This window comes from Orbilia oligospora (genome assembly GCF_000225545.1).
Source record: "Orbilia oligospora ATCC 24927 unplaced genomic scaffold scaffold00004, whole genome shotgun sequence".
Lineage (NCBI taxonomy): Eukaryota > Fungi > Ascomycota > Orbiliomycetes > Orbiliales > Orbiliaceae > Orbilia > Orbilia oligospora.
This window is the reverse complement of record NW_011645561.1, coordinates 279,304-303,124: the sequence shown is the minus strand read 5'-3', so window position 1 is coordinate 303,124 and position 23,821 is coordinate 279,304. Positions and strand designations below refer to the sequence as shown.

The 23,821-nt window shown below is 45.6% G+C and overlaps 6 protein-coding genes across 6 annotated transcripts; 2 read left to right on the top strand and 4 right to left on the bottom strand.

The window, feature by feature from the left end:
- Positions 1-674: 674 nt before the first annotated feature.
- AOL_s00004g92 (uncharacterized protein) lies at positions 675-4,026 on the bottom strand (the record flags this gene model as incomplete). The annotated part of the gene is made up of 4 exons (XM_011118742.1): positions 675-980; positions 1,055-1,096; positions 1,176-1,254; positions 1,313-4,026. 4 exons carry the CDS (start codon positions 4,024-4,026, stop codon positions 675-677), a joined length of 3,141 nt encoding a protein of 1,046 aa, XP_011117044.1.
- Positions 4,027-5,639: 1,613 nt separating this feature from the next.
- On the bottom strand, positions 5,640-9,086 carry AOL_s00004g91 (uncharacterized protein; the record flags this gene model as incomplete). Its single annotated transcript, XM_011118741.1, has 1 exon — positions 5,640-9,086. One exon carries the CDS (start codon positions 9,084-9,086, stop codon positions 5,640-5,642), a length of 3,447 nt encoding a protein of 1,148 aa, XP_011117043.1.
- Positions 9,087-11,817: 2,731 nt separating this feature from the next.
- On the top strand, positions 11,818-13,865 carry AOL_s00004g90 (uncharacterized protein; the record flags this gene model as incomplete). Its single annotated transcript, XM_011118740.1, has 7 exons — positions 11,818-12,102; positions 12,172-12,616; positions 12,671-12,712; positions 12,782-13,143; positions 13,207-13,621; positions 13,671-13,741; positions 13,800-13,865. The coding sequence occupies 7 exons, from the start codon at positions 11,818-11,820 to the stop codon at positions 13,863-13,865; spliced, it is 1,686 nt and encodes a 561-aa protein (XP_011117042.1).
- A 119-nt stretch (positions 13,866-13,984) lies between these two features.
- Positions 13,985-15,757, bottom strand: AOL_s00004g89 (uncharacterized protein; the record flags this gene model as incomplete). The annotated part of the gene is made up of 1 exon (XM_011118739.1): positions 13,985-15,757. One exon carries the CDS (start codon positions 15,755-15,757, stop codon positions 13,985-13,987), a length of 1,773 nt encoding a protein of 590 aa, XP_011117041.1.
- A 755-nt stretch (positions 15,758-16,512) lies between these two features.
- Positions 16,513-16,914, bottom strand: AOL_s00004g88 (uncharacterized protein; the record flags this gene model as incomplete). Its single annotated transcript, XM_011118738.1, has 1 exon — positions 16,513-16,914. The coding sequence occupies one exon, from the start codon at positions 16,912-16,914 to the stop codon at positions 16,513-16,515; it is 402 nt and encodes a 133-aa protein (XP_011117040.1).
- A 2,776-nt stretch (positions 16,915-19,690) lies between these two features.
- AOL_s00004g87 (uncharacterized protein) lies at positions 19,691-21,753 on the top strand (the record flags this gene model as incomplete). Its single annotated transcript, XM_011118737.1, has 8 exons — positions 19,691-19,796; positions 19,884-19,928; positions 20,042-20,088; positions 20,156-20,236; positions 20,296-20,417; positions 20,478-21,311; positions 21,375-21,656; positions 21,732-21,753. The coding sequence occupies 8 exons, from the start codon at positions 19,691-19,693 to the stop codon at positions 21,751-21,753; spliced, it is 1,539 nt and encodes a 512-aa protein (XP_011117039.1).
- Between the last annotated feature and the right edge of the window lie 2,068 nt (positions 21,754-23,821).

Here is a 23,821-nt window from a genome sequence, read left to right as displayed (position 1 = left end):
GTCAGGTTCTTTAAAGTCGTTTCGTTAAACCTTTGTAAACATACTGTCCATTCATGCAAAAAAATCGAGCAAAATCTTCATATACTAAGCGTAAATATCATGTCATGGCATTAAATTTGGTTCGTGAAAATGGATAGGGTTAAGCCCAGTCCATTGATAAGCTAAGCTAACTAATACATGGCAGTAAAGCAAAGGCCTATCTATCATAAAACACCGTATCGGCTAAAGGGGGTACAACAGACCCCCCGGAGCTAGTCAATGTCCTCCCATACTCCCCCAGAAACAAAGGAAATAAAAGATATAAAAAATGATGCTTCACAAAAGCGAACGCAGTAGAAGACGAAGAGAAGAAAAAGAAGCTAACACCGTCGAGATTTTTTCCTTCGAACGAACGAAAAGAAAAAAAAACAATAAATCCCCGCCAACCTGTATAATATAACACCGTCCGATATGGTTGCATAAAAGCCACGCGCAAAAATGAGCGATCGTATGACAAAAGGGGAGGTCGTAAGTAATAGAAAAAGAAGAAAAGGGATCAAGAAAAAGAAGAAGGGAAAGGCTTGTCGCATGAGAGTGTTGAGCAGCCAAAAATAATCCAGTAAAACAGAATTTCGCGAAATGAGGGGGGTGCCTGGCGCTCCGAAACACTTGAACGCCTACGTAAAAAGGAGACCTTATTTTCTTCTCTTGTTCTTCGCTTCCATACCATCTTCGATCTTTTGCCACGCAAGAGCGGTCCTCTCGAACGCCTCACTAGTTTTAACTCCCTGCTTCATCAAGTTTTGGGTATGTTGCCTCGCAACAGCGGGACCAACATTCTTCATAAGGACGTGAGCCTTTTTATCGGCATTGAACCACGCCTTTTGTTGCCTCGTACTTAAAGATCCCAACTGATCCACGACAGTTATGGTTCTGTCACCGGTATCTAAACTCTCATCCTGAGAAGTTGCAGCGGACAGTTTATCCTTCGCGACGGATTTCTATCCCGCCTTGGATTTATCCATCACACCTCCATTCCCATCAGCCCCATTAAAGCCCGATGCAGGGGCCTTACCAGGAGCTTTTTTGCGTGGAGTGACACATTTGTGGAGTTTAGCTACCAGTGAATTGCGCCTCTGGAGAAATAAATGATTAGTATTCAGGCTGGTTGTTAAAGTGAAGACGGGTGAAATTACTTGTTTCTTGACCCCGAAGAGACCCGTTCTCTCAATCACGAAATCGTCGAACTGAACCTTAGCATTCTGCGAAACACATCTACCCAACATTGTTAGTGTACCTAAATAAAACAGGCTGCAAGGGCACAGAGACTTACTCCTTGATCCAAGCAACACCAACACAAGGAACATTAGCTCTCTTTGCCTTTGTAAGGGTCTGCGATATTCCATCCTTGAATACGACAAGATTCACGCCCATTGGATTGATTTCCTTGCTACTGTTTCCAAAAGTATTCAGTCTCCATCGTTTGACGACCTTAGCGCCAAGCTTCTTCAAATCCTCCACGAAGCTTGCGGAAGCATCGGCACCATCAGAGGTACGAACTTCCAAGAAGACAATGATATCTGAGAGTACGCCTGACTCTTCTTCTGCCTTCTCATCTTTAACATCTGCATTTCGGGAAGTAATCTCCTCCATGTCTTCCCCCTCCTCCTCCTCTTCCTCCTCCTCACATCCTTTTAAGGGAACTATCATGGTCTTTCCCTGGACGTACTTCGGGGTTCTGATCTCTCTATCTCTTGCATCCATAGTATCCAAAAAGAAGTTCCCAGTTGGCGTGTTGACGAGATTGACTCCAGAGGTTTCAGTAATCTCCCTCTCATACTCTTTCCTCAATGGTGATAACTTCCCACCTAGACGTTGCGTGAAGGGACCAATAGTAACGGCACGGTCTGGTGATGGAAGAAAGATACCGCTTTCGCGTCTGGTCCCCAACGTCTTAGGTGGAGACTTGGCGAAGACCTGAGCAGTAGTAATGGAGTCCCCAACAAGGTCTTCTTGGTCGTTTTCCTTTTTAGGAGGCACGACGGGTTCGTCGACGAATATGTCAAACTCTGCCTTCGTTGGCTTCTTAGGGGAAGGTGATGATGTAAATGACAGTCTTCGATTAACCGGGCTAGCAGGCTTCGGTGGGGTGTCTAAGTCGCGGTAAATGACTGGCTTGCGTTCGGTTTGGAAGAGACGATTGAGGAATTGTTGGCCTGGAGTCGATGTATTTACTGGCACCTTCCTTGCCGACTTAGCGAGAGGTTCTTTAAACAGAGGTGGGATCTTGCAATCACCCTGCTGCTTCGTTGCAGGAGACTTTCCAAAAATCGAGGGTCTAATAGGGGAGATCTGGTCGATTTTGACTGGAATACGAGAAGGGGACGGCGACCTAGCTACCGACTCTTCCCTCACTTGAAATGGATCGCGTAAAGGCAATGGCGATATAGCATCGTAGGTTGGCGAAGAAGCTTCTTTAATATCTTCCATCGAGATTGTTGATTTGAGCGGTGAAAGGCCCTGTGGTCTTCGTGGCGCTTCTTTCAATGGAGAAGGTCTAGTCGGCGTGGACTTTGCCATGGAAGATGCTGTTGGTTTTGCGAACGAAGCGGCAAAATCTGGTCGCCGAGCTGGCGTCGCAAGAGCACTCGCTTTGACAACAGGCTCATCGTTTTTCGGAGTCTTGGGAGCCATTCCAAAATCGGGTCGCCGAGCAGGAGTCGCAAGATTGCTGTACTTGTGGGTTGGATCTTCTTTCTTTGTAGTTCCCGCTGAGATACCAACATCAGGTCGGCGTGCGGGCGTAGCTAAATCGCTAATCTTCGGGGCTGAGACGGTCTTCTTTGCGACTGGCGTCGAGGGCGAAAGCGGGATAGCTGGTCTCTTTGGTGGGCAGCTCATCAAGCTTCGGGACAAATTCCTGTTTGGCTTGTTGACATTAGCAGTAGATGCTGAGAGCATCCCAGAGGAGACCGGCGGCCTGCGAGCGGGAGTCGCTAGGCTTGTGGTCAGTTGGGAACCTTTGGGCGCCTTCGATGACTTTGGTTCGAAGTCCCATCCTTTGCTAGAAGGCGCAGGACAAACAAATGAATCGGTGGATGCGAAAATATCCTGAGAGGAAGCTCTCTTGACATTGTGCATATTAAAGGCTTCGGAGGCAGCCTTTTTAGCTGATGGATGGAACGGATTTGGATTTTCCTCTGCATGCTCCAAAAGAGCAGAGGCCCGAATGGCCGGAGTACTCTTCACCGGGTTAATGGGTCTCTTTGCCGGAGTTTCATGAAGACCTTGCCTGTGATTGTATACCGGGATGCCAGTTGACGTCACCCTTGGCGTGAAGGTCGGCCCAAAATTCATTGTAGACTTTTCTTTTTTGACTGATAGGGTGGTATTTGCCGAACCCATGTCGAGAGTGTAAGTTCTAAAGTCAAGATGCTTCACAGGGCTATCGGTTTCCTCGTTAAGCTTGATATCATCCAAGCGAGCGATCTTTCTTCGGGATTTCGGCGGAGATGCTTCCGGTGTATACTTTCTCTTCAGATCGGCGGTGGCTTTTTTGAGTAGTGGCCGTGGGGTAGATGCAGTACTGAGTTTGATGCTAGCAGACCTAGGAGTTGTGGCCAACGTGATGGACGATGCCTTCTTTGAAGCTGGTGTAAATGACCTGCTAGGCTTGGGAGTAATGGTTGCAGCGACAAGTTCATCTTCGGAAGGACAGTCATTCTCCTTATCGCACAAAGCAGGAGTCCTCGGTGTGCTAGCAAAGTGCACGCTCTTCTTGAGGATCGACTTCAGCGTCGTTTGTTTCTTAGATCTAGAAGCCAGAGGTCTCAAGTCAGTTGGTTTGTTTACGCCCGCAAGTGCATCACGAGGAGCAACGACATACGGAACAGGAGTCGCAACCACAATGCAGTCCTCAGTTGTGTTGGATTTGGCTTTGACTTTGGCTGTGGCTTTTTGTGCAGATACACGCCGACGCTTAGATAGCAATCGGGCCGTTGACGGCGGATGCTTCCTCGCGGAGCGTCGAGGTGCTGTGGCTTCCATTGTATGTAAATTCTTAGTCGTCTATCGGATATTGATCAATCGATGTTGCAGGTGATGATGATGATAATGATGGTGGTGGTGGTGGTGGTGGTGGTGATGATAGCGGGTAGATGATTGATGATAGAGGTAGATGGTTGATTTGGATGTCAAGTTGGACGTTACACGTTGTACGGGACCGATGTGTTTTGAAACGGATAAAGATGGAAGGATGAAGGGTAAAGGAAGAAAGGACAGAGCGTCTGTCTGTCCCCGCACGTGTTTTGTATAACACAGAACAGGCAGTTGCACTGGTATTAATACAAACCGTCGGATCCAGTGACTTGTCTACTAACTTCTTTTTTCCTCGATACTTGCTGCAGGCTGGAAGGTTTACTGGGATCCTCCTTCATCCATCTCTTCGTTCATTGATTCATGATAGGGCCAAGGGACTTGTTGGTGTGGTGTGGTGGCCCTGTGTTGTGCTGTGTTGTGTTGTGGATGTTGTTGTTGTTGTTGTGGTTGCTAGTCCAACGCGGGTAACCAACAGCAACGGTTTCCCAATTCAGCATTATTTCCCAATCGGAGCTCATCGGCCCCGCAAAGCCCTGGCAATGGGAGCTCGCTTGCAGATGCACCACCTTTTTTGTCCCGCTGCGCTGTCCCGTCTTTGATGTCCGCCACCTGCACACTGCGACCCGCCTCCGATGCATTCCAATGGCAATTCTCGACCTGACTCCAAAGTGGAGATTGACACCGTTGCTTCCGGGATACCATGGCCAGAACACCAATGAACTATACACACATTGTCATATCTGGGTACGATCAGACCACATCTCATCCATCATGGTTATGGTAACGTTCCCGCGCTAGTATGTTATCTAAATACTTTGCTGGCCATTCACCCCACCACCCGATATACATATTACCAGTCTGGCGAACCCCAAACTAACAACCGAAGGGTATATCTCTATGATGCTACTAGCCATTCCTCATGATAGTTCAGTCTCGTAACAAAGCTGATAATCGTTGTGATTAAATACATACAAGAATGCAGAAAAACAAGGTTATATGCCCTTTGTGACATCCAGAAACGGGACCAGCCTGCATCATATATTAATATGCTCTCTGAGAAAATATTCCTCAGGCAGTACATAAGCCTTCCTTATTCGAAAGGCCCCCCATTTGAATTGCCAACCCTTTTTACTTAATATGAGAAATTATCATGCAAACGGGAGTTCTACTATCGCTCGAAGCCAATCTCGATATACGACTTAAAATTAAGCGAGGGTTTGTTTGCAAACTATTCTTCATGAATTCAGTCCGGTAACCAGACTTACTAGGCTGACTGCTCTTGGGGTCTAATACATCGATAAATCGAGAGCTGGTGCCATTAAAGCGCTTTAACCAGCCAGTACTAGCGTGCACGTTGCGTAGAGCTAGCTAAGTTAACTCGTATACACTTTGCTATGTTGTGTGTTAAAATATTTAAATGTTGCCTCGTAGCCGGCCCTAACTAGGCCCCGTTCGAAAAAATAACGGGGTATACGCAAGCGAGACCGGGTATACGTAGTAGCATAGATATAGAGACTTTCCGCAATTTAGTTAATTAAGTAGTAGTTAAGTCCACATACAAACTAGTCCCGATTCCCCTCTATACATTCTATAGATCTAGTAGTATATAGATATCTCAAAACCTCCGGCACCCTGTCATTGTCAAGCTTCTCCTTAAGATGTCTTATACATCGAGCCGTGAGTTGTACTTCGTAATGGTTATTGTCAAAGAATCTCTGCGAGCCAGAGTAAGCCTGCTCAAAGTATGCCAGAGCTTCATCATCATGACCTTGCCTCTCCAATGCTTGACCTAGCCCCCTGATACTTTGGTACACAAAGGGATGATCTTCTCCATACGTATTCTTTACCCTGGAGATTGCCATCTCCAATATCTGCCTAACTTCATCATAATTTCCCTGCCCAAAGAACGCCATAGCTTGACGGTACAAAATATTCAATGTTGGCCAGTCATTTTCACCGTAAATCGTTATCATTATGGGAATGAAATGGTTACAGAGCTCCAATGCTTCTTCATATCTTTCATAAAGTATAAGGAAGTTTATGAGACTGCAAGCAGTATTGGCTGTCGATGGGTCTTCCTCGCCCATAATTTTTACTTCTGTAGCGAGCATTTCCCTATAGAACTCGGTACCTTCACCAGGAGTAATGTGATGGGTAAGCTTAGATACAATGTTACCAATAACTATGAGTATTGATTCCCAGTCTGGACAAGCCATATGGTCTTGATCGCAGTCTATTGCCCTCAGTACGCATTGGCACAACTGAAAGACTTCTATTCCTTTGTTTTCGGCAGAGGCAACGAGATTATTGGTGCTGGCAAATCGGTCACGAGCATACTGTATAAAGTCAGATCCTGCGAGACCGATCAGGACGCAGGTATTCATTTGCAGGCACTCGTCGGTGCTCCCTTGAGCGCCTAAAATTGTGCCGACCTCGGCCATTATTATCAATGATTCTCGATGGCCTTGCCCTAGTGTATCGTTTGTGATTTTGAGCAAGTGTTGAGACCATCGTAAAGATTCACTGATTCTTCCAGAGCAAGAGTAATACTTTCCAATAGATCTCATCGTCAATAGTGTTTCTTTGTTGTGCAGATTGTACTTTTCTAGCAGCATCATCACCTCGAGTGCATGCGGGAGGTAACAACTGCAAATGGCCGACTTGGTATGGAACGATTCGACCGGGAATCCTCGGCCGACGATTTGTGCAGCGTACTGCACGAAAACCTTTCTTTCACTTTCTTCGATCTTGAATTGTAATATCTCCCGAAAAAGGTCATGCACCCAGATCCTCCCGTTCTCTGACCGTCGAACTATTGATGATTTCTCTAAAACTAATATCGCTTTATCGAGTTCCGACTTTGACTGAAGAATGCCTCTCATGTGATTAAAAGCCCGAAGTTTCATGGTGTTTTCATGTTGGGATACCGTAAATTCGGATTTGGTTTTGGACTTCATGAGTCTTAGCCCTGTGAATCGGTTCTGGATCCGCTTCCTCCATATTTTGCTCTCTTTGGTTGGTGCAGCATTGATCCCGCCACTGCTATCATTGGTTTCGTCTCTTGTATGATATTCACCGCGGACGTATGATAAATCAGGGGCACCGTCTGTCAAAAGTGCCAAAGGGAGAGCTTGCGGGCGCATCAATAGGATAAGTTTCAAGATGTCGATATGGGTTGGACCTAATTCCTTGAGAGCTATGTCTAAGGTTGTGATAACATCGGCATGGTGCGAGTTTTCTATCGGATCCTTCACCACCTGTAGTTTGCTTTCCTGTAGATTATCAAAGAGTGTACTGAGATTCCAACATCTCTGCACTGCACACCTTACACTTTGTTCTAACGCAAGTGGAAGGCCACCTAGTTCCTGACTGATTCTTTCTGCAACTTCAGAAGTATCTCCCTCCCGGCTAGATATTTTCAGTACCAATTCTTTGCCTTCGGTTAAATCCATCTCCAGAAGTTGAATACAACATGCTGAAGGGCAAAATTCGTGTGCAATGTGCTTGTCCCTCGTGGATAGGATTACATGGCCGTTGAGGTTCTGAGGCAAAGAGCTTCGGAGCAGCTCTACGACGGATGATGCAGCATCATCAATGATGAGGACCCAATCAGTATTACTAGCAAACCATCTCTTTAAAGCCTGTGTTATTTGGCCTTGGTCGATAGATCCCGCTCCGGGTAGGTTTAAAGCCAGGGCAATATTAGTACAGCTACTGAGCCAATGATCGACGGTTTTGGCTATCGCGTAGAAGCCAAAATTGTATCCATTTCTGTTCTCCATTACATACTTAATGGAAAGCTGAGATTTCCCGACCCCAGGTATACCGAAGATCGAGACGATTGCTCCCCTTTCGCTGGTAGAACCGCGGTGAAGTGCATCATATATTTGTTGTAGATACTTTTGACGTCCGCTAAAATGGGGGTGTAGAATTCTAGGAATATCAAAGATATGTTGTTTCGCGACGTGACGAGGATCTTGCCTCATAGTGCTGCCCGCTTGTGCCGTAATTTGCAAATTAGTATATTGAGGACTACTTGACTCTAGGGATAGTGGAGACGAAATACCTAAAGGAGCAATTTGAGAAACAAGTTCCTTCGTATACGCCGCGGCGGTTAGAGCAGCGTAAGGTTGCCAACGTTTATTCTTGTGACTATCTGAGTAGTCACATATTCCTCGAATGACCAAGCATGGACAGTGATCCATCAAACCGGCGGCTTCCATTTCGAAGCATATAGCCCCGGAATCATCGCCGATGCGGTCCCGAGTTACACCGTGTTTGATCACTTGGTTCCCTGAAGCTATGGTTCCGTAATGAATGACAGGATACATGTTCTTTCGGACTTTGCGCGAGACCACTTCGTCGGTGTTGCAAGATTCGCAGGTAGTATCCCCTTCATGTTCATAATCGGCCTTATACAATACATCGTGCTCCTGGCCTTGGTGTGTGTAGGCCTCTACTAGATTGGGATGCTTTTGGTATGCCTCTGATAAGTAATTTCGAATTTTGTTTATCCCTTTCAGTTCATGACTGGCTTGGAGACCTGCTATCGCAGTAAGTAGAATCTGTGGCGGCTTATTCAAGCTGCCACACCGCTCAAAATGCCCTCTCTTCACGGTTTTTCCAAGGTCATACTGTACGACCCCTCCGAGATTGTTTTCCGGTTTGCTGATAACTATGTCCCCAAGCCTTATGTCGTGAGACGGCTTTGGGATCCCGCCGCCTATTCCGACCATTAGGTAGACTTTTAGCGAACGAAAGGTCGATTTCATTTGTGTTGCGACAACAGCGGCACTTGTCGTGCCATAAGATCCTAGGGGGAGACTGGCGATGACTATGTTGTGTCTCCCAATGCTGCCTAGCTGGTAGGCATTATCATCACCGAGGCTGACCTCAGATGGCCCATCGTGTTCCAGATCGAGCATGGAGCACCCTGCAGCTCTTTCCACTGGAAGGGCGCATATCCAAGCCACGGTATAGTGACTATTAGGTAGTATTGGGCGTACCATATGTGACAATCGCGGTGGCTTTAAGTGTTTAGTTATGTCGGATGTATGTATATTCGTGCGGGGTTGAGGTTATCGCTGCACTAAGCTTCATCATTTACGTATATCATCGCTCGTGGTTCTCTTGCTTGATATTTAAACACATTTAACCTGATTCTAATTGTGCTCTGCCTTGTTTGGACAAGTCCTTCATGTATGCCATCCTGGCATGCATACACGAAGTCTGCGTTGAAATTTGACTGCCTTGTAGAATTCTCAAAACTAGCAAGTTGAGCCGAATAGTTATTCCGGGTTTAAGCTGGCGGGTACATAAGTACTTAAATAGTCTCGTATTGCAGACGCGGTCCACACTTTGTATACCTGTTTCCGAAGTTACGGCTATAGAGAATTCCAATTGCATTCTAGACGCGGCATCATTCCAGGGAGACTTTGGAGCCCTCTGCAGGTCGGATTCGACGTTACGTGATGTAGGATTACTTGCAATGTCGCCGCAACTGGTGCTCGGAGATTCACAAAGCTAGCAAAAAGATCCCTTACGAGATCTCGAGAGTGTCTGGATTCGAAGCAACCTTTTACTTTTAGCAACGGATACTGGTTTTGTTCATTGTATGTATGCGTAATTGTTTGGTTAGCATATTCTGTAGCCTTTGTCTTGTATCATATAGAGTACGTGGGTTACCGCTCGTAGAGAAGGGATCTCATTGAGTGATAGTCTCGTATATATTTCGGACACTGATCACACGATTGAAGGGTAACTCATGAGCTCAAAGAGGTAAATAAAACCACCTAAAGATAACGGCCAACCTACCTATCGGCCGGCCCACAGGATTGATTACTTGACGACATACAATTTCAACCTGCTTAATTACTAACCTGTTCACAATTCTACCTAAAGCTTAAAGGTTGACCTATAAGCCCCTAATAAACTAGCCATGGGTCTACCCACTGGTTTTAATTATTAACATGTAGCTATCTATAAGCTTGCTTCTTATTAGTGTGTCTATAAGCCTAATTCTAAAATTTGCGTACGAACCCATACTTAATCTGCGGCCTTAGCTACAGCCCACTTACAGTTTTGTAATTAAACGCGTAGATAGGCCGCAGGGTAATTAAGCTTGTATCTAGACTAATACATAAACTAGTAGGCAGATGTACAGGAGCCTAGACCCATAAATAGGTTAGTAGGCAGGCTTTAAAGCTTTCTGTAGACCAGTTTGTGCAGACCATTGGACAGGGTAGTAAGCAGGTAGTTATGCAGACAGGCATGCAGATAAGCCTATAGGCGGGCTAATATAATGACTCGGCTTATTTTGTCTCGAGGCGAGGCTATGATTAGGTGTAGAATTAGTAGAATTATCCTATTGGCAACAATAATACCAGAAATATTGTCTGGTTTGAGACAACCAGAAATGTGATTTAAACTCACAGTTTAGGTGCCACCGTAGGCGGCCAAAAGTTTATTGCAGGTCAAACAAACTATTATAGACGGGGCAATGGAAAATTCCTATCCTAGGTACTTATACCAATCGAGATATTCTTCGCAGCGTATAAGCACCATGCATCAATCTGTGTCATTATAGTGTTGCCAGCGTTGTATTTTGAATTCGGTTAGACTTGTAAGTAAGCCTTGTCGGTTAAATTAACAGTCTCTTACCGGACCCCAAATATACAAAGCAGTTTTTCGAACCCACTTGACCACTGCATAACATGCGCATGCACCATTGAAGTACTAAGTGTTTTGAGGGCCTGGGCCGGCTTGCATGAGAGGGCACCTTGACTTGATCGTAAAATTTAGATACGAATGGGCCGGTACCGGTACGCCTACATTGTTATATATTCAGCGACTATTTAAGCTGGTACCAGTTAAGGTTATAAGAGGTCGTAAGATATAGTAATTATAACCTAGTTACACTTGTAAAACAATGATTGCTTGTCTGTTGTCGGTGCTGTAGCATGTAGCCGCGGTTCCTATGCGTCAACATGTTAGTACTGTTATCATGATATCGACTGATATCTAATATTATATAATCAAGGGTTCTAGGATTACACTCTTGGGCTCGGCCCTTCGCGAATTCGGTATACCGGTAGCATACTTCGCCCGTCAATTGCAACCACCGTCTGCCGATTTCCAGTACCGCAGTTGATTAATCATGTATCCCAAAAGGAACAGAGATAATGTAGACATTTTAAGTGAGTCAACGGCTCTCGATCTTAAGATCTATGAACGCCATCCAAAAATATTAATATGGTTCGCTTATCAGAGCTGATATATCCCCGCATCGTTAGCGCCATGAACAGGCAAGGTATATGTACGTAACCCAACACGGAGCGGAGAAGCTTCTGAAAAAGAGGGAAAGGGTTCAGATCCTTTAGATCCTAGATACGATTTAGTACTTTCCTTACGGCGCAGCTAGCATGCAGAGCACAGATATCGATACGGTGGCGATAAGATGGCTGTGCAGCTGCGCCGATAAGAACATGTGCATGCAGAAATATATGTATCCGCAACCATATAGTTCCAGAATAAGGCTAACGGCGGGCGTTTTGTGTGCCCCCGCAATCGATGAGGAGCATTGTCCTCAGTCGCTCTCACGCATAACGACATTGAAATCTTATATATATGTATCCTCAAGCTACGGATTTTTAGTTTTATTCTCCCGAGTTTTAAAATATAGTATTAATAAAGGAGATATTTGAAGGGCGGGGTTACGTACACTATCTAATATACCCTAAGATGCCATCCTGGCAGGAAATTGCCGCTGAACGGCAAGCCCACCGAGAGAGCACCATCGAAGCCCTCGCAAAATTGCCCGATCCAATCATAACCCCAGACTTCGGCGATCCTTCCAAATTACCTCTGAACGTCTACAAAACATGCCAGTACTATCTAACGCCGCGAGAGATCGAAATTACCGAGGCAAATCCTATCATTATACTCGCACAATTGGCGAATAGCACGATTTCCGCCGTTGATGTTACTCGGGCATTCTTAAAACGCGCTGCTATTGCCCAAAAACTCGTACGTATTAATATTTTTATACTTCTTCAGGGTTGATCAATGAATGATATACTAATCTATCATACCCAGACGAATTGTACCACAGAACTCCTCCCCTCGGTCGCTCTGGCCCGCGCCGCAGAACTAGACGCCCACCTAAAAACCCATAGAAAGCCAGTCGGTCCCCTCCATGGCCTTCCAATCTCCATAAAGGAGCACTTGGGCCTCAAAGGCCACGATCTAAACGCCGGTTTCTGCGGCTGGGTCGGAAACACCGCTTTCGAAACGGCGGATATACTAAGACCGTTATATGATGCGGGTTGTATCTTCTATGTTCGAACAACCCAGCCACAAACGTTGATGCATTTGGAGACTTCAAATAATCTTTATGGAGTCACGGTTAATGGATTTAACAGGAATTTGTCGAGTGGAGGCAGTAGTGGTGGTGAAGGGGCGTTGATTGGGTTGAGGGGAAGTTGTTTGGGAGTTGGAACGGATATTGGGGGGAGTATTAGGAGCCCTGCTGCTAATAACGGTATGGACTTGACTCTGATTGCATTTGCAAAACACTTACTAATTGAAACCTTAGGGGTTTATGGACTGAGGCCGACAAGTTATCGACTGCCAATGGGTAAGTATCGCGCCACAAGACATACGGATCATAAAAGTTCAAAATTAATGTTGGATGGGGAATATATAGGCAGTCAATCCGCAACAATGCAAGGCGAGGAACATATCGTCCCGGTCGTGGGCCCCCTTTCTACTCACCTTCCTGCCCTTTCGCTCTTCATGTCCGTAGCTATTGGTTCGAAACCTTGGCTTTCGGACCCAATGCTGGTACCCCTGCCTTGGCGCGAAGAATCGCATTTCCCACTTAATGCTGTTACAGGCAGGATGAAGAAAATGAAAATAGGTGTTATGAGGTGGGATGGTGTTGTGATGCCGCACCCACCGATACTCAGGGCCATCGATGAGGTTGTGAAGAAGCTGCGGGCTTGGAAGGATGAGTTTGAAATTGTGGAGTGGAAGGAGACGAACGCGGCACAGGCTTGGGATATTATTGTAAGTCTTGTCCTTTGCCCTGTAAACTTGCTTGTAGGAAGTATATACTAAACTTAATAATAGTCTGCATTATACTTCGCGGATGGCGGAAAAGAAGAACGGGCAGCAATGGCAGAAACAAACGAACCAGTCCTCCCATTATCAGAATGGATTCTAACGCAACCAAAAGTTCCAAAGCCTCCAGGACACTCTATGAATGACCTTTGGGGATTAACGCTCGAGCGGGACGACTTTAGAAGAGATTTCGTGGCAAGATGGAACGAAAGCGGGATCGATGTTTTGTTATGCCCTGTCGGCCCCGGTGTAGCCCCGAGACTGAATACGGCGAAGTATTGGGGTTATACTAGTTTGTGGAATTTGGTGGATTATCCGGCAGTTGTATTTCCGGTGGGGAAAGTTGGGAAAGAGGACGAAGGGAAATGGGATTACGCGGGTGGGAAGGGGGCGGGAGAAAAGGATAGGCGGAATATGGAGCTTTGTGAGTATGTCCTCTTCTTAGAGAGGCTTCTCTACTAACAAATGTTTAGGGGATCCGGAATATTATAAAGAAGCACCTATTAGCTTACAGTTAGTGGGAAGGAGGTTCGACGATGAGAAGGTTCGTCAGATAATTTATGAGATTAATCTAGTGGCTTCAACTAATTTTGGGACAATAGATTCTCGAGGCATTGAATATTATAGAGGGTAAAGTCGGATTGCCATTTATTGATCCTACGCAATAGTTAAATTATAATAGGGGTTTCAGGAACCAGTTACCTGTTGTATTTAATTAATTAACATGCAAGATTTTAGACATATTAACTAGGCGAAGCTATTGTGCATCGATATATGTTAGGGTTAACTAATGACCTCTCATACTACCTTTCGTCATAAACATATGAAAACCATAGTTGCAATCATCAGTACAACGCCATGTCGAGCGCAAGCGAGTTTCCCTATCTAGACTTTTAAACTTGCGACATTCCGAACAAGTGCCAGCAGGTGCATTACGATAATTATCCCAAGTCCAGTCAGCCCACCCATGGAATATCAAACGGCGAGCTTCTGAAATGTATCTTAGTTTTCGATACCTAGTGTTATAAAGGACGTAGATTAAAATCCTATTGATGATAGGGGAGGGGAGGTTTTGTAAGCCTCTGAGTGTTTTGGGTGGCAAGGGTATGATGGGTTCGTAGCGAATTATAGTGAGAGATTGTTGATGTTTTTCGGGGTTGAGAAGAAGTAACCGTCGCTGTAAATGAGGGGCCGCAGGTCGATTTGTCGGTGTGGGAAGGCGTCTTGAGGAGCTATTTAGTAGTCTCTCTCCTGGATTCAACCGAATACTGCCAATTTGCATCTCTGACGCGAGGACTAGGGAGAAATGAATATGAGAATCGTAAGCCGGGACTGGTGTAAATGCTTCGATTATCGTGAATTTGACACTAACGATACCACAGCCGCTACAACCGGGTTTGGTAATAATTGGATTGTGACTTTGCTCGCCTAGGCGGGACTTAAATGGGCGTTTCTGCGCGCACTCGCAGGTCCTTTTGGACCAGAATATAACTGCAGTGTCGGGGCGTTTGAGGGGGAGGAAACAGTGCCGACAAAGGGTGTCGTAGAAGTATGGTTCGTCGATCGGGTCTTGATCTCGTTCAGAGTCAAAGCTAGGATCGATACCGTTGTTCAGGTTCAACTTATAGAACTTCACAACGTTGTCCAGTGGCTCTAATGTACTCGGCTGACTTGCAGATGGTGGCCGTTCACTACTCCTCTTAGGAGATTCATTCAACGGTGTTTTCCGATACCCCGCTAAAAATTTAGTATGTGGGATTGTGAACTGCGTCCTTCGAGAGTTTTTTGGAGGACCGTTTCTTGCTGTCTCCCAATTCCCATCAGCATAATAGTCTCCGTAAAGTCTATAGACGCCTGTTGGTGCGTCTTCCTTCATGTAGTTATCTTTAAGGAGTGATTCGGGACAGCGGTGGTGTTCGCACCATATGGTTTTGTAAATTGGATTGTCTGGGGGGAATATCGGAGAGTTATTCCATTGGGATTTTAATAGTTTATCACCTGGGACGAAACGTTCGAGACAACCCGATGTTTCTGGAAAGCCGTCTGTGGGTGCAGGGGTGGCGAGGTGGAACGGGTAGAGGGATGCGGGATAGAGTATACCGGTCCGATAGTCTAAGATAAGAGCCGAGGGACAGGTTGGGGGACACAGAGGGTGAAGGCAGTATGAACATTTTCCTTCCCAAGGGCTACAGTTTTCCTGTGTGGGGCCTCGGATTAAAATTGATTTCTTGTAACTCTTGCTACTATCCCTTTGGTAGGGGAGGCATCGTTGATACACTTGGCTTCTGCACTCTGATTCTGGAGAAACTTTTGAAGACGGATGTGGGCAGATATCGCGAAGGGATTTAGTGGTTAGGGAGAGGGATACTATATCTGCGTAGACAAGATGGGTGAGGATTAGGTTAAAGATGTCGAGAGGCAGGTTGAGGAACCCTGAGTCTAAGCAGAAGGGTTCAACCTTTTGGGTCGTTTTGCTTTTGCTAGGCAAGGAAGACTCATCGTCACAAGACCGAACTATATGAAGTTTTCTGAGAGCTCTTTTAAAGATTTTGTTCGGCATCTTAGCCCTAAATTATAAGTTCAGGATCTCGTAACTAGATGGATAGTGGTGTGTAGATTGTGTTGATAGTGTTGTATTTTTATGGCGTAAGAAGAGGAGGAGACACTTGCAATAGCCAGTATCGTTGGGAGTGGCGAATTCGGTCGGAACGAGCAGGATGCATCCTACTTATGCATCAGTCTTTTACCGAATCTATTGTGTCCTTGATGCTCTTGAGGACGACGTCGTCAATCCGCCAATGTCTCTGAAAAGACGGCCCTTGCGAGAGAGATAGCTAGCGATACCCCTAGCAAACGTTGGGCGATGCGCGGTGAGGCTGAATGCTGAAGGATCCTAGCGAAGTCCAACAGCAAGGCACAGACATTTATCTGTACAATTTTTCCAATTTTCTCGTATTCAGGCTTTCTAGGCCTTGTCTATGAAAAATCTGGAGACTTAGTATTTAAGCTTCCAAGTCTGGGTACGAGACAAGTATTTAAGGCTGTTTATGACATCACGTTATCTTTGCTGCCGTATCTAACGATATTAATGAGGCGCGGGGAATTCCGGGGTCCAGATACCTATATTTGGAGATAAGTGGTGCAAAGATGAGACTTGAAAAGCAAAGGAATTAATTCAACAACGTTTTGTTGTTTCAAACTATAAAAATGGCTAACAAGCCCCATACACCGGCCTGTCGTTAGTTATCCTCCGTTTAATCGTAAGAATCCAAAGTCCTCCGATCAATATTGTTACGAATATCAATCTCGATCTGGTCATGAAGGGTCGAACGGAAAGCACACATCTCGAGCCAGCGGGATCTTGGGCTGAGAGCCAGCTTTGACAATTCTTAAATGTTTCTTGAATTTAACCGGATCAACTGGAGCAGCGAGCTTTCTGGCCTTCGCGGTGGTAGTCTGGACGCTGAAAACGTCTACTTCGGATGCAAGAATGAGAGATAAGGAGTTTTCCGCTGAGAATACTTCAAGTGCGTTGAATCTCACAGTAATGCTATAATGGTCTGCTTCCGAGATAACCAACAGGCGCAAGTTTTCCCATACCAGGCGTTTCTTAATATTTCTGGAAGATGGGAAAGAAATAGTGAGAACATAGTTGGCCGTTGAAGGGAGGATGGATATTCTCCATTTTCCTTGGTAAACTTTTGGCCGCTGTTGCATTCCTTGTTATGAAGGTGCTTGTCTGAGATTTTGGAGACGGCGGGAGTATTTGGTTGTGTGATATTCTATAGGCTTTTCTGATAGGGAACCACCTCATACTGGAATAATGATCTCCAGCGGGGGAATAGGCATCTAGTGCCGGGGCTCCCATACCTGGGCTCTCGATCAAAATGGCTCGAGAGCAGCTGCAGCGGTGGTGATCGCACTGGATGATTGTTTGTACTGCTTGCCCAGGGTTTGAGGGTTCTATTCGCTTTTACGAATGTTTGGTGCCAACATACTAGTTGGAAGTGGACTGAGGGCTTTGTTTTGTAGAGAAGAAGATGCTTTCCGCCCAGGGAATTGTTCCCCTGTCACGTTTAGGAGCATTCAGACGATCTTAGGTAGTTTATTATTAGACATAAAGCTCCACCTGGCTTTTTCATCAAGGCTTTGGGTTGGGGCAACTGGAGGTTTGATCAGTGAGTGAAATTCTCATCGCAAGACTAGCTCTGTGGACGGGATAAAGCGGGGCAGGATATAAAACATCTGTAGTAGAATCGAGAAAGAGGGGGGTAGAACAGGTTGGCAAGCAAAGTGGATGGCTATAGTATAAAAAATTTCTTGGTGATCGATGTAGCGGTGCGAGTCTCGTGTAGGAGTAGTTCTCTGTAAATAGTACTTGGCGGCGCGCGTGCGGGTAGCTTTAGGGTGATATACTGAAGGCGTTTAGTTGTTAGAGAGAGTCATACCCGGTCGCAGTATGTCAGGTGTTCTAATACTAAGTTGAATATTTTTAGAGGTAGGTAGGATAGACGATTCTTTGGATTAAGAACGTTGACATTGATTATTCGAAATAGATCTTACGAGGTGGGAAGCTTCGCAAAGGCTGTAAAATTCCGTCTCGCGAAGAATAAAGTCAGTAATCCCGTCAATAATGATTGTCGGAAAGTATTGCAGATTGATTTTGTGTGTGACAAGAAAAGATTTTGCAGGTTCATGGCGAAGAATTTCGAGGTATTTTGGGGTCACCTCGGAATATTTCGGTTTGGGATGAGTTGATTACTCCGGAAGCAAATCCCGCCCCCCTTGAAGTTCAATGATGAACAGTAGACGGAATTCGAGCATTTGAAGGTTACTAGGATTGTGTAGCTACGCTCCCAGGTGGCGCAGCTTTTTGTTCGGAAAGGTCTAGTTCCCCGGCCGTTATAGACTCTGTCTGGTGTTTCTCAATCTTCTCGAGGGCGTTTTTCACCGGTTTTATGGCAAAAGGATTATTATACCTGGATAAACGGTGTTGGTTGTGTGGTATTCTGAAGTGGCTGATATTGTGGCGCAAACAGCGATGTCGGGGAATAACCTGCCATAAAAACGGCTATAATCTTGCGGATCTATAATAATTAACGAGAAGAAAGCCCTTAGACTGCCTCCTCTTATATGTAAAAGAGGGCATTATGTCAAGACCAGACTCCCATTTATCATCGAAATGATATTAGTCTTTGAGGTTGTTCAGATAGTCCGCCACACCGCGAAGGTGTTGGACATGGAATTAACATGTATCAAGCAGGATTTGATATCCTATGGCTGTATGTACGCTAGAAGTTCAGTAGCGATGTCTTGATCCGATATGAACGGGCTAAACTTTTCTTTATAGTTTCTGTGGCATAAACAATGCGGCGCGCCCACTAAATCTCGAGTTATGTGGTCTCTTCGGCGATCAATTGCAGAAGATCTTAAGAAGATACAGCGATAACTTTATATTGCGACCGAACCTATGGCCTGCGCAGACAAAGTGATATCACCGCGAGGTATTCGAAAAGGTTCGATTGGTTAGAACCGACACGACGCGAAAAGGGTTACTCCCATTCGCCTGTTTTTGAGAATTTCAGGGTCCTCCTTGCTCCTCACGCGTAGCTTAGGATTCCTCGCCTCGTCTCGATGACCGGGGACCAAACGGCCGCCGAGTTAATTGTTGAGCGTTACTAATACCTCTCTCTGCCAGCCTCAGTACTAACCAGTCCGGAGCACATTTCGGCGGCATGTAGGCAACGTAACTAGCGGACGTTGAGGGACCGGCCCAAAAAAAAAAGTCGTCATAGAATGCGAGCCAGCGACTTGGCGTGCAGCCTGAGTAGCGGAGAAAACGGAGCGTCGACCTGCCATTTCAAAGGTGATTTCCCAGTTGATCATAGCCCCGCTGAATTGGCTGAATTTATGAATTCCATTGGGAATGGTCTGGTGGAGTTTGGTCTGGTCCGTGCTGACGTTTAGATATCCATCCAAGCAGCTGAAAGGTAGTACTTACTGAGGTACCTCCAGACACACATGTACCTTAAGTAAGAACATAGACCGTATAGATGTATCAAATTAGTTAGAATCAATACTGGTTTTGGGGTGGCAGTAGTGGGTGGTTTTGGTATCAACTAGGTTAATAGTGGTGGTTAAACAGGCATGTTCGGCCCCCCACCAACTTTTGAATTGATTAGGTTTGGTGAGCTCTACTGGACCGACCTTTCCTTTGCTCTCTCACCACCACCACCAACCACCACTGCCAGAACAACCTCTCAGAATATCGCCGATAGCAGCATTCCTTTATCCGCTACAAAAAGGAAAAAACAGAAAGTACCGCTCATTCCAGACAGTTGCTCCAGCTAGTTCTATTTAAACTAGCCAATTGTCCCCTCAAAGGTATCGTTGCTTGTCCATCTTCATCTTTCTCCTACCAGCCCTTTGTTCCAGCCATCACCAACAACCATCATTGGAAGCAGTAAACTTTACCTTCAGAAAACACGTCGAAATGGCTCTCTCCAACGTAAAGACCACCTACGAGTGGACTTCCGCTCTTGATATCAATCATGTTCCCAAGAAGAACTTCCGAAGAACTTCAATCATCTGTACCATTGGTTAGTATGGCCCGTTGTTACGTATTGGCTCACCATGGAGGGGTAATTGGCTGACGGCGGGGTTCTCACCTCCTAACATCGAACTAGGCCCCAAAACGAACTCCGTTGAGAAGATAAACACCTTGCGAAAATGTAGGCTCTCCATCTTTGCCTTGAAATAGTTTAATTGAGATGTCGGTGCTGTTTGTGGATATGATTGGGTAATAGTGGGGGCATGGCGGGGCTAACCAGGATTCCCAAAACAGGTGGTCTGAACATCGTTCGCATGAACTTCTCTCACGGCTCCTATGAGGTATGGCCCGTAAACAGCTCTTCCTCGGTTCTAGGATTCCTTCTAACCGTTGTTCTGATCATAATAGTACCACCAAAGCGTCGTCGACAATGCCAAAGAAGCCGAACGCCAACAGGCAGGCCGCCCCCTGGCCGTTGCTCTTGATACCGTACGATCTCCCCCTAACCGATATAACCACGATACGATACAGGGCTAACCATGTCATAGAAAGGACCTGAGATCAGGACAGGAAACACTGTCGGCGATGCCGATATCCCAATTTCGGCTGGCGATCAGATCACTATCACCACCGATGAACAGTATAAGACTGCTTCCGATAACAAGAACATGTAGGCCACGCCACTTTCAGTTGCAAATTGTAAAAAAAGCGCTAATAAACTTTTTTTTAGGTATGTTGACTACAAGAACATTACCAAGGTTATCGAGGAAGGTCGCATTGTCTACGTCGATGACGGCGTTCTCTCGTTTAAGGTTCTCAAGATCGTCGATGAACAAAACATCCTGTGCGAGTGCTTGAACAACGGCAGGATCTCCTCCAGGAAGGGTGTCAACCTCCCCGGTACCGATGTTGACCTTCCAGCTCTCTCTGAGAAGGATAAGGCAGATCTTCGATTCGGTGTCAAGAATGGCGTCGATATGATTTTTGCCAGTTTCATCCGTCGTGCCGATGACGTCCGTGCTATCCGAGAAGTCCTTGGCGAGGAAGGCAAAGAAATTCAAATCATCTCCAAGATCGAGAATCAACAGGGTGTCAACAACTTTGACGAGATTCTCAAGGAGACTGACGGTGTCATGGTCGCCCGTGGTGACCTCGGTATCGAAATTCCTCCTGCCCAGGTCTTCATGGCCCAGAAGATGATGATCGCCAAGTGCAATCTTGCCGGAAAGCCCGCCGTCTGCGCTACTCAGATGCTTGAATCCATGACATACAATCCCCGCCCAACCCGTGCCGAAGTCTCGGATGTCGGAAACGCCGTTCTCGACGGCGCGGACTGTGTTATGCTTAGCGGTGAGACTGCCAAGGGAAATTATCCTGAAGCGGCCGTTACTATGATGCACGAAACCTGCCTTATCGCGGAAACCGCTATCAACTACGTTTCTCTATTCAATGACCTTCGCAGCTTGACAGTCCGCCCAACCGAGACCAATGAAACCTGTGCTATTGCTGCTGTCAACGCCTCCTTGGAACAACAAGCTGCCGCAATCGTTGTCCTTTCCACTTCGTAAGTATCTATTTTTGCTCTCTTTGTTCAACAATAATTGCAGTACTAACAATGACAATCTAGCGGCAACACCGCCCGTCTGCTTTCCAAGTACCGTCCAACCTGCCCAATCCTCATGGTTACTCGTAATGCCGCTGCGGCCCGTCGTGCCCACCTGTACCGCGGTGTCTACCCATTCCAGTACCCTGAAGCCAAACCCGATTTCAGCGTTATTGTCTGGCAGGAGGATGTCGATAAGCGTTTGAAGTGGGGTATCGAGGACGGTGTCAAGTTGGGACTGTTCGCTAGGGGAGATGTTATCATTGCTGTACAGGGATGGAAGGGTGGTTTGGGTCATACGAATACGTGAGTTTGCCCGCCGTTCACCACTTTTGACGAAATATCTTGCATAAGAGATTGCTAATATTTTCTTATCAATAGCCTTCGTATCGTCACCGCGTAAATTAAAACAAAGAACCCGTTGTTGGTTTTTTACTGTTCTTAACTGTTTTCTTTTACCATTGACGAAAATTCAAATATGAAGAGAAAAAGAATCGTGAAAACACGAAGAAAGAGAACTTCTAACAAGCGAAAGCGTGCTAACTGACTAAATTGCTATGCTTCCACGCTTTGATAAAATTCTAGGTCCTGTGTCGCCTTTGTTTCTTTCTTTCTTTTTTTACTTTGATAAACTAAGCGGGGACTGAAAGGCCTGGGGTTATTGCTGTTCATCCTCTCTTCCTTTCTTTTTCATCCCTCTTTTTTATGTCTAACGTGTCTATTCTTTGTAATGAAGGCTATAAGAAACCTTTAGAAATGGATAAACGGAATCCTCAAACATTCGTCCTGGTGATTTAAGGTTATACAATTGCCCTCGGGCAAAATTAATGTACATTCAAATGGTCAACAGTACAGGCTCGGTGGGTAAAAATAGCCTTGGCGGACAAGGCATACTGCCTCATGTGGACAAAGCTAATTCATCAAAAGAGCCTCGTCGGTGCAACGATGTATACTGCCGCTATGGCTCCACGCAGAATTGCAGCCTGTAACCACATTTGTTTGGAACATGGTAACACAACATATCCTAGCAAGTATGATATCAAACGACGTAATATTCAGATCTGTTATTTTCATGAACCCCAATAGTTTGTTGATGGGCTTCTTGGGGTGTTAATAATAGTTTCAACGAGGAGGCTGAACCCGTTAATTTGGATCGGACCAAGGAACCGAGATCTAATTTGGATCGAAGTTCTGGGAGATTTAGCAAGCAGATTTCGATGGAAGGCTGCGATCTTTTCGTTTTTTTGGCGTTAACAATAGCTATATTTTCGGCATTTCAACCTTGATCGATCGAGGTCGTCGGTAAGCTATAACAGAGGTGCGTTATTCATGGAAGCAAGCCACTGGGTGTGTGTGACACAGAACCAGGGTCCTGGGATGCAAGATCACGGCGTGGAGCGTCTAGGTGTTTGCTAGAGGAGCTTGGCGAATGTATCTTAGGTTTGATTCGTGGGCTTTGCATGCCAGATGGTTGATTTGAGGGTCAAGCTTTCCAAGGACACTTTGAATTTTGGGTGTAGAACTTGTATTCCGATCAAAAATTATCAAATGGAATCTGACGATCTAGTATTTCTCTTGTTTTCAAAGGTCGGGGTAGAGCTAAATTATATCCTCATTCGCATATTTACCGATATATTCTGAACTTTGGGGCTCAACCCCGAGAGTCGACTCTAAATCTATAGATCACACTCATCACCAAGAACTCTAGACCTCTTTGCGCACGAGCTCTTTTTAAGGCACCTTGATAAATGGGTGATGGAGACCCGGCTTAAAAAGAACTATTTTCCAATTTTAAAAAAGAATTTCAATTTTGAAATTTCTTCAGCTCGGGGCTCGTGACAATGCAATAGGTGACCTTGGGATCTCCAATGATCCCAACGATCCCAACTAGGAAATACGCTAGACCTCTTGCCTAACTTGTTGCAAAAAAGACCACTGTTCCTGCATGCACACTTATATATGCAAATTTAGAACGCCGATAGCAGAGAAACTGGTCCTAATGCTGGCGCTGCTCTCTGCCAGGTATCAGGAGCCGAGGAACTCTGCAGGTTGCAGTATGCATAGGCTCTTTGTTTTCAACCAATTCTGGGACCCTCTGTATGACGAGTCCCACTTCTATTTTCATATGTCTCTATAATTTGGCGTAGGTATCCGGCGGCATAGCTTAGACGACTGCCTTCCTTCTAGTTTTAAATTTTTCTCGTTCTAGTTTGCAGCTGCGGCCGAGTAGGTTGAAAGATTTATTCCCTTGAATAGTTTGCGCTGCGTTAGATGGAAGAGACCTTAGAGCTTTTGCTATTGTCAATTTATCGTAAGTGCTAGCCCTGTTCCCAAATATAAACCGCACCAATGGTGCAAAGCCACGGCCTTTGGGCGGTGCTGACCATAACAGTCCGAATCCCATATTCTCAATTTGACTAGCCCTAATTGATATATACCCCCTCTCTTCATTGTCAAGGTTTCCAAACATC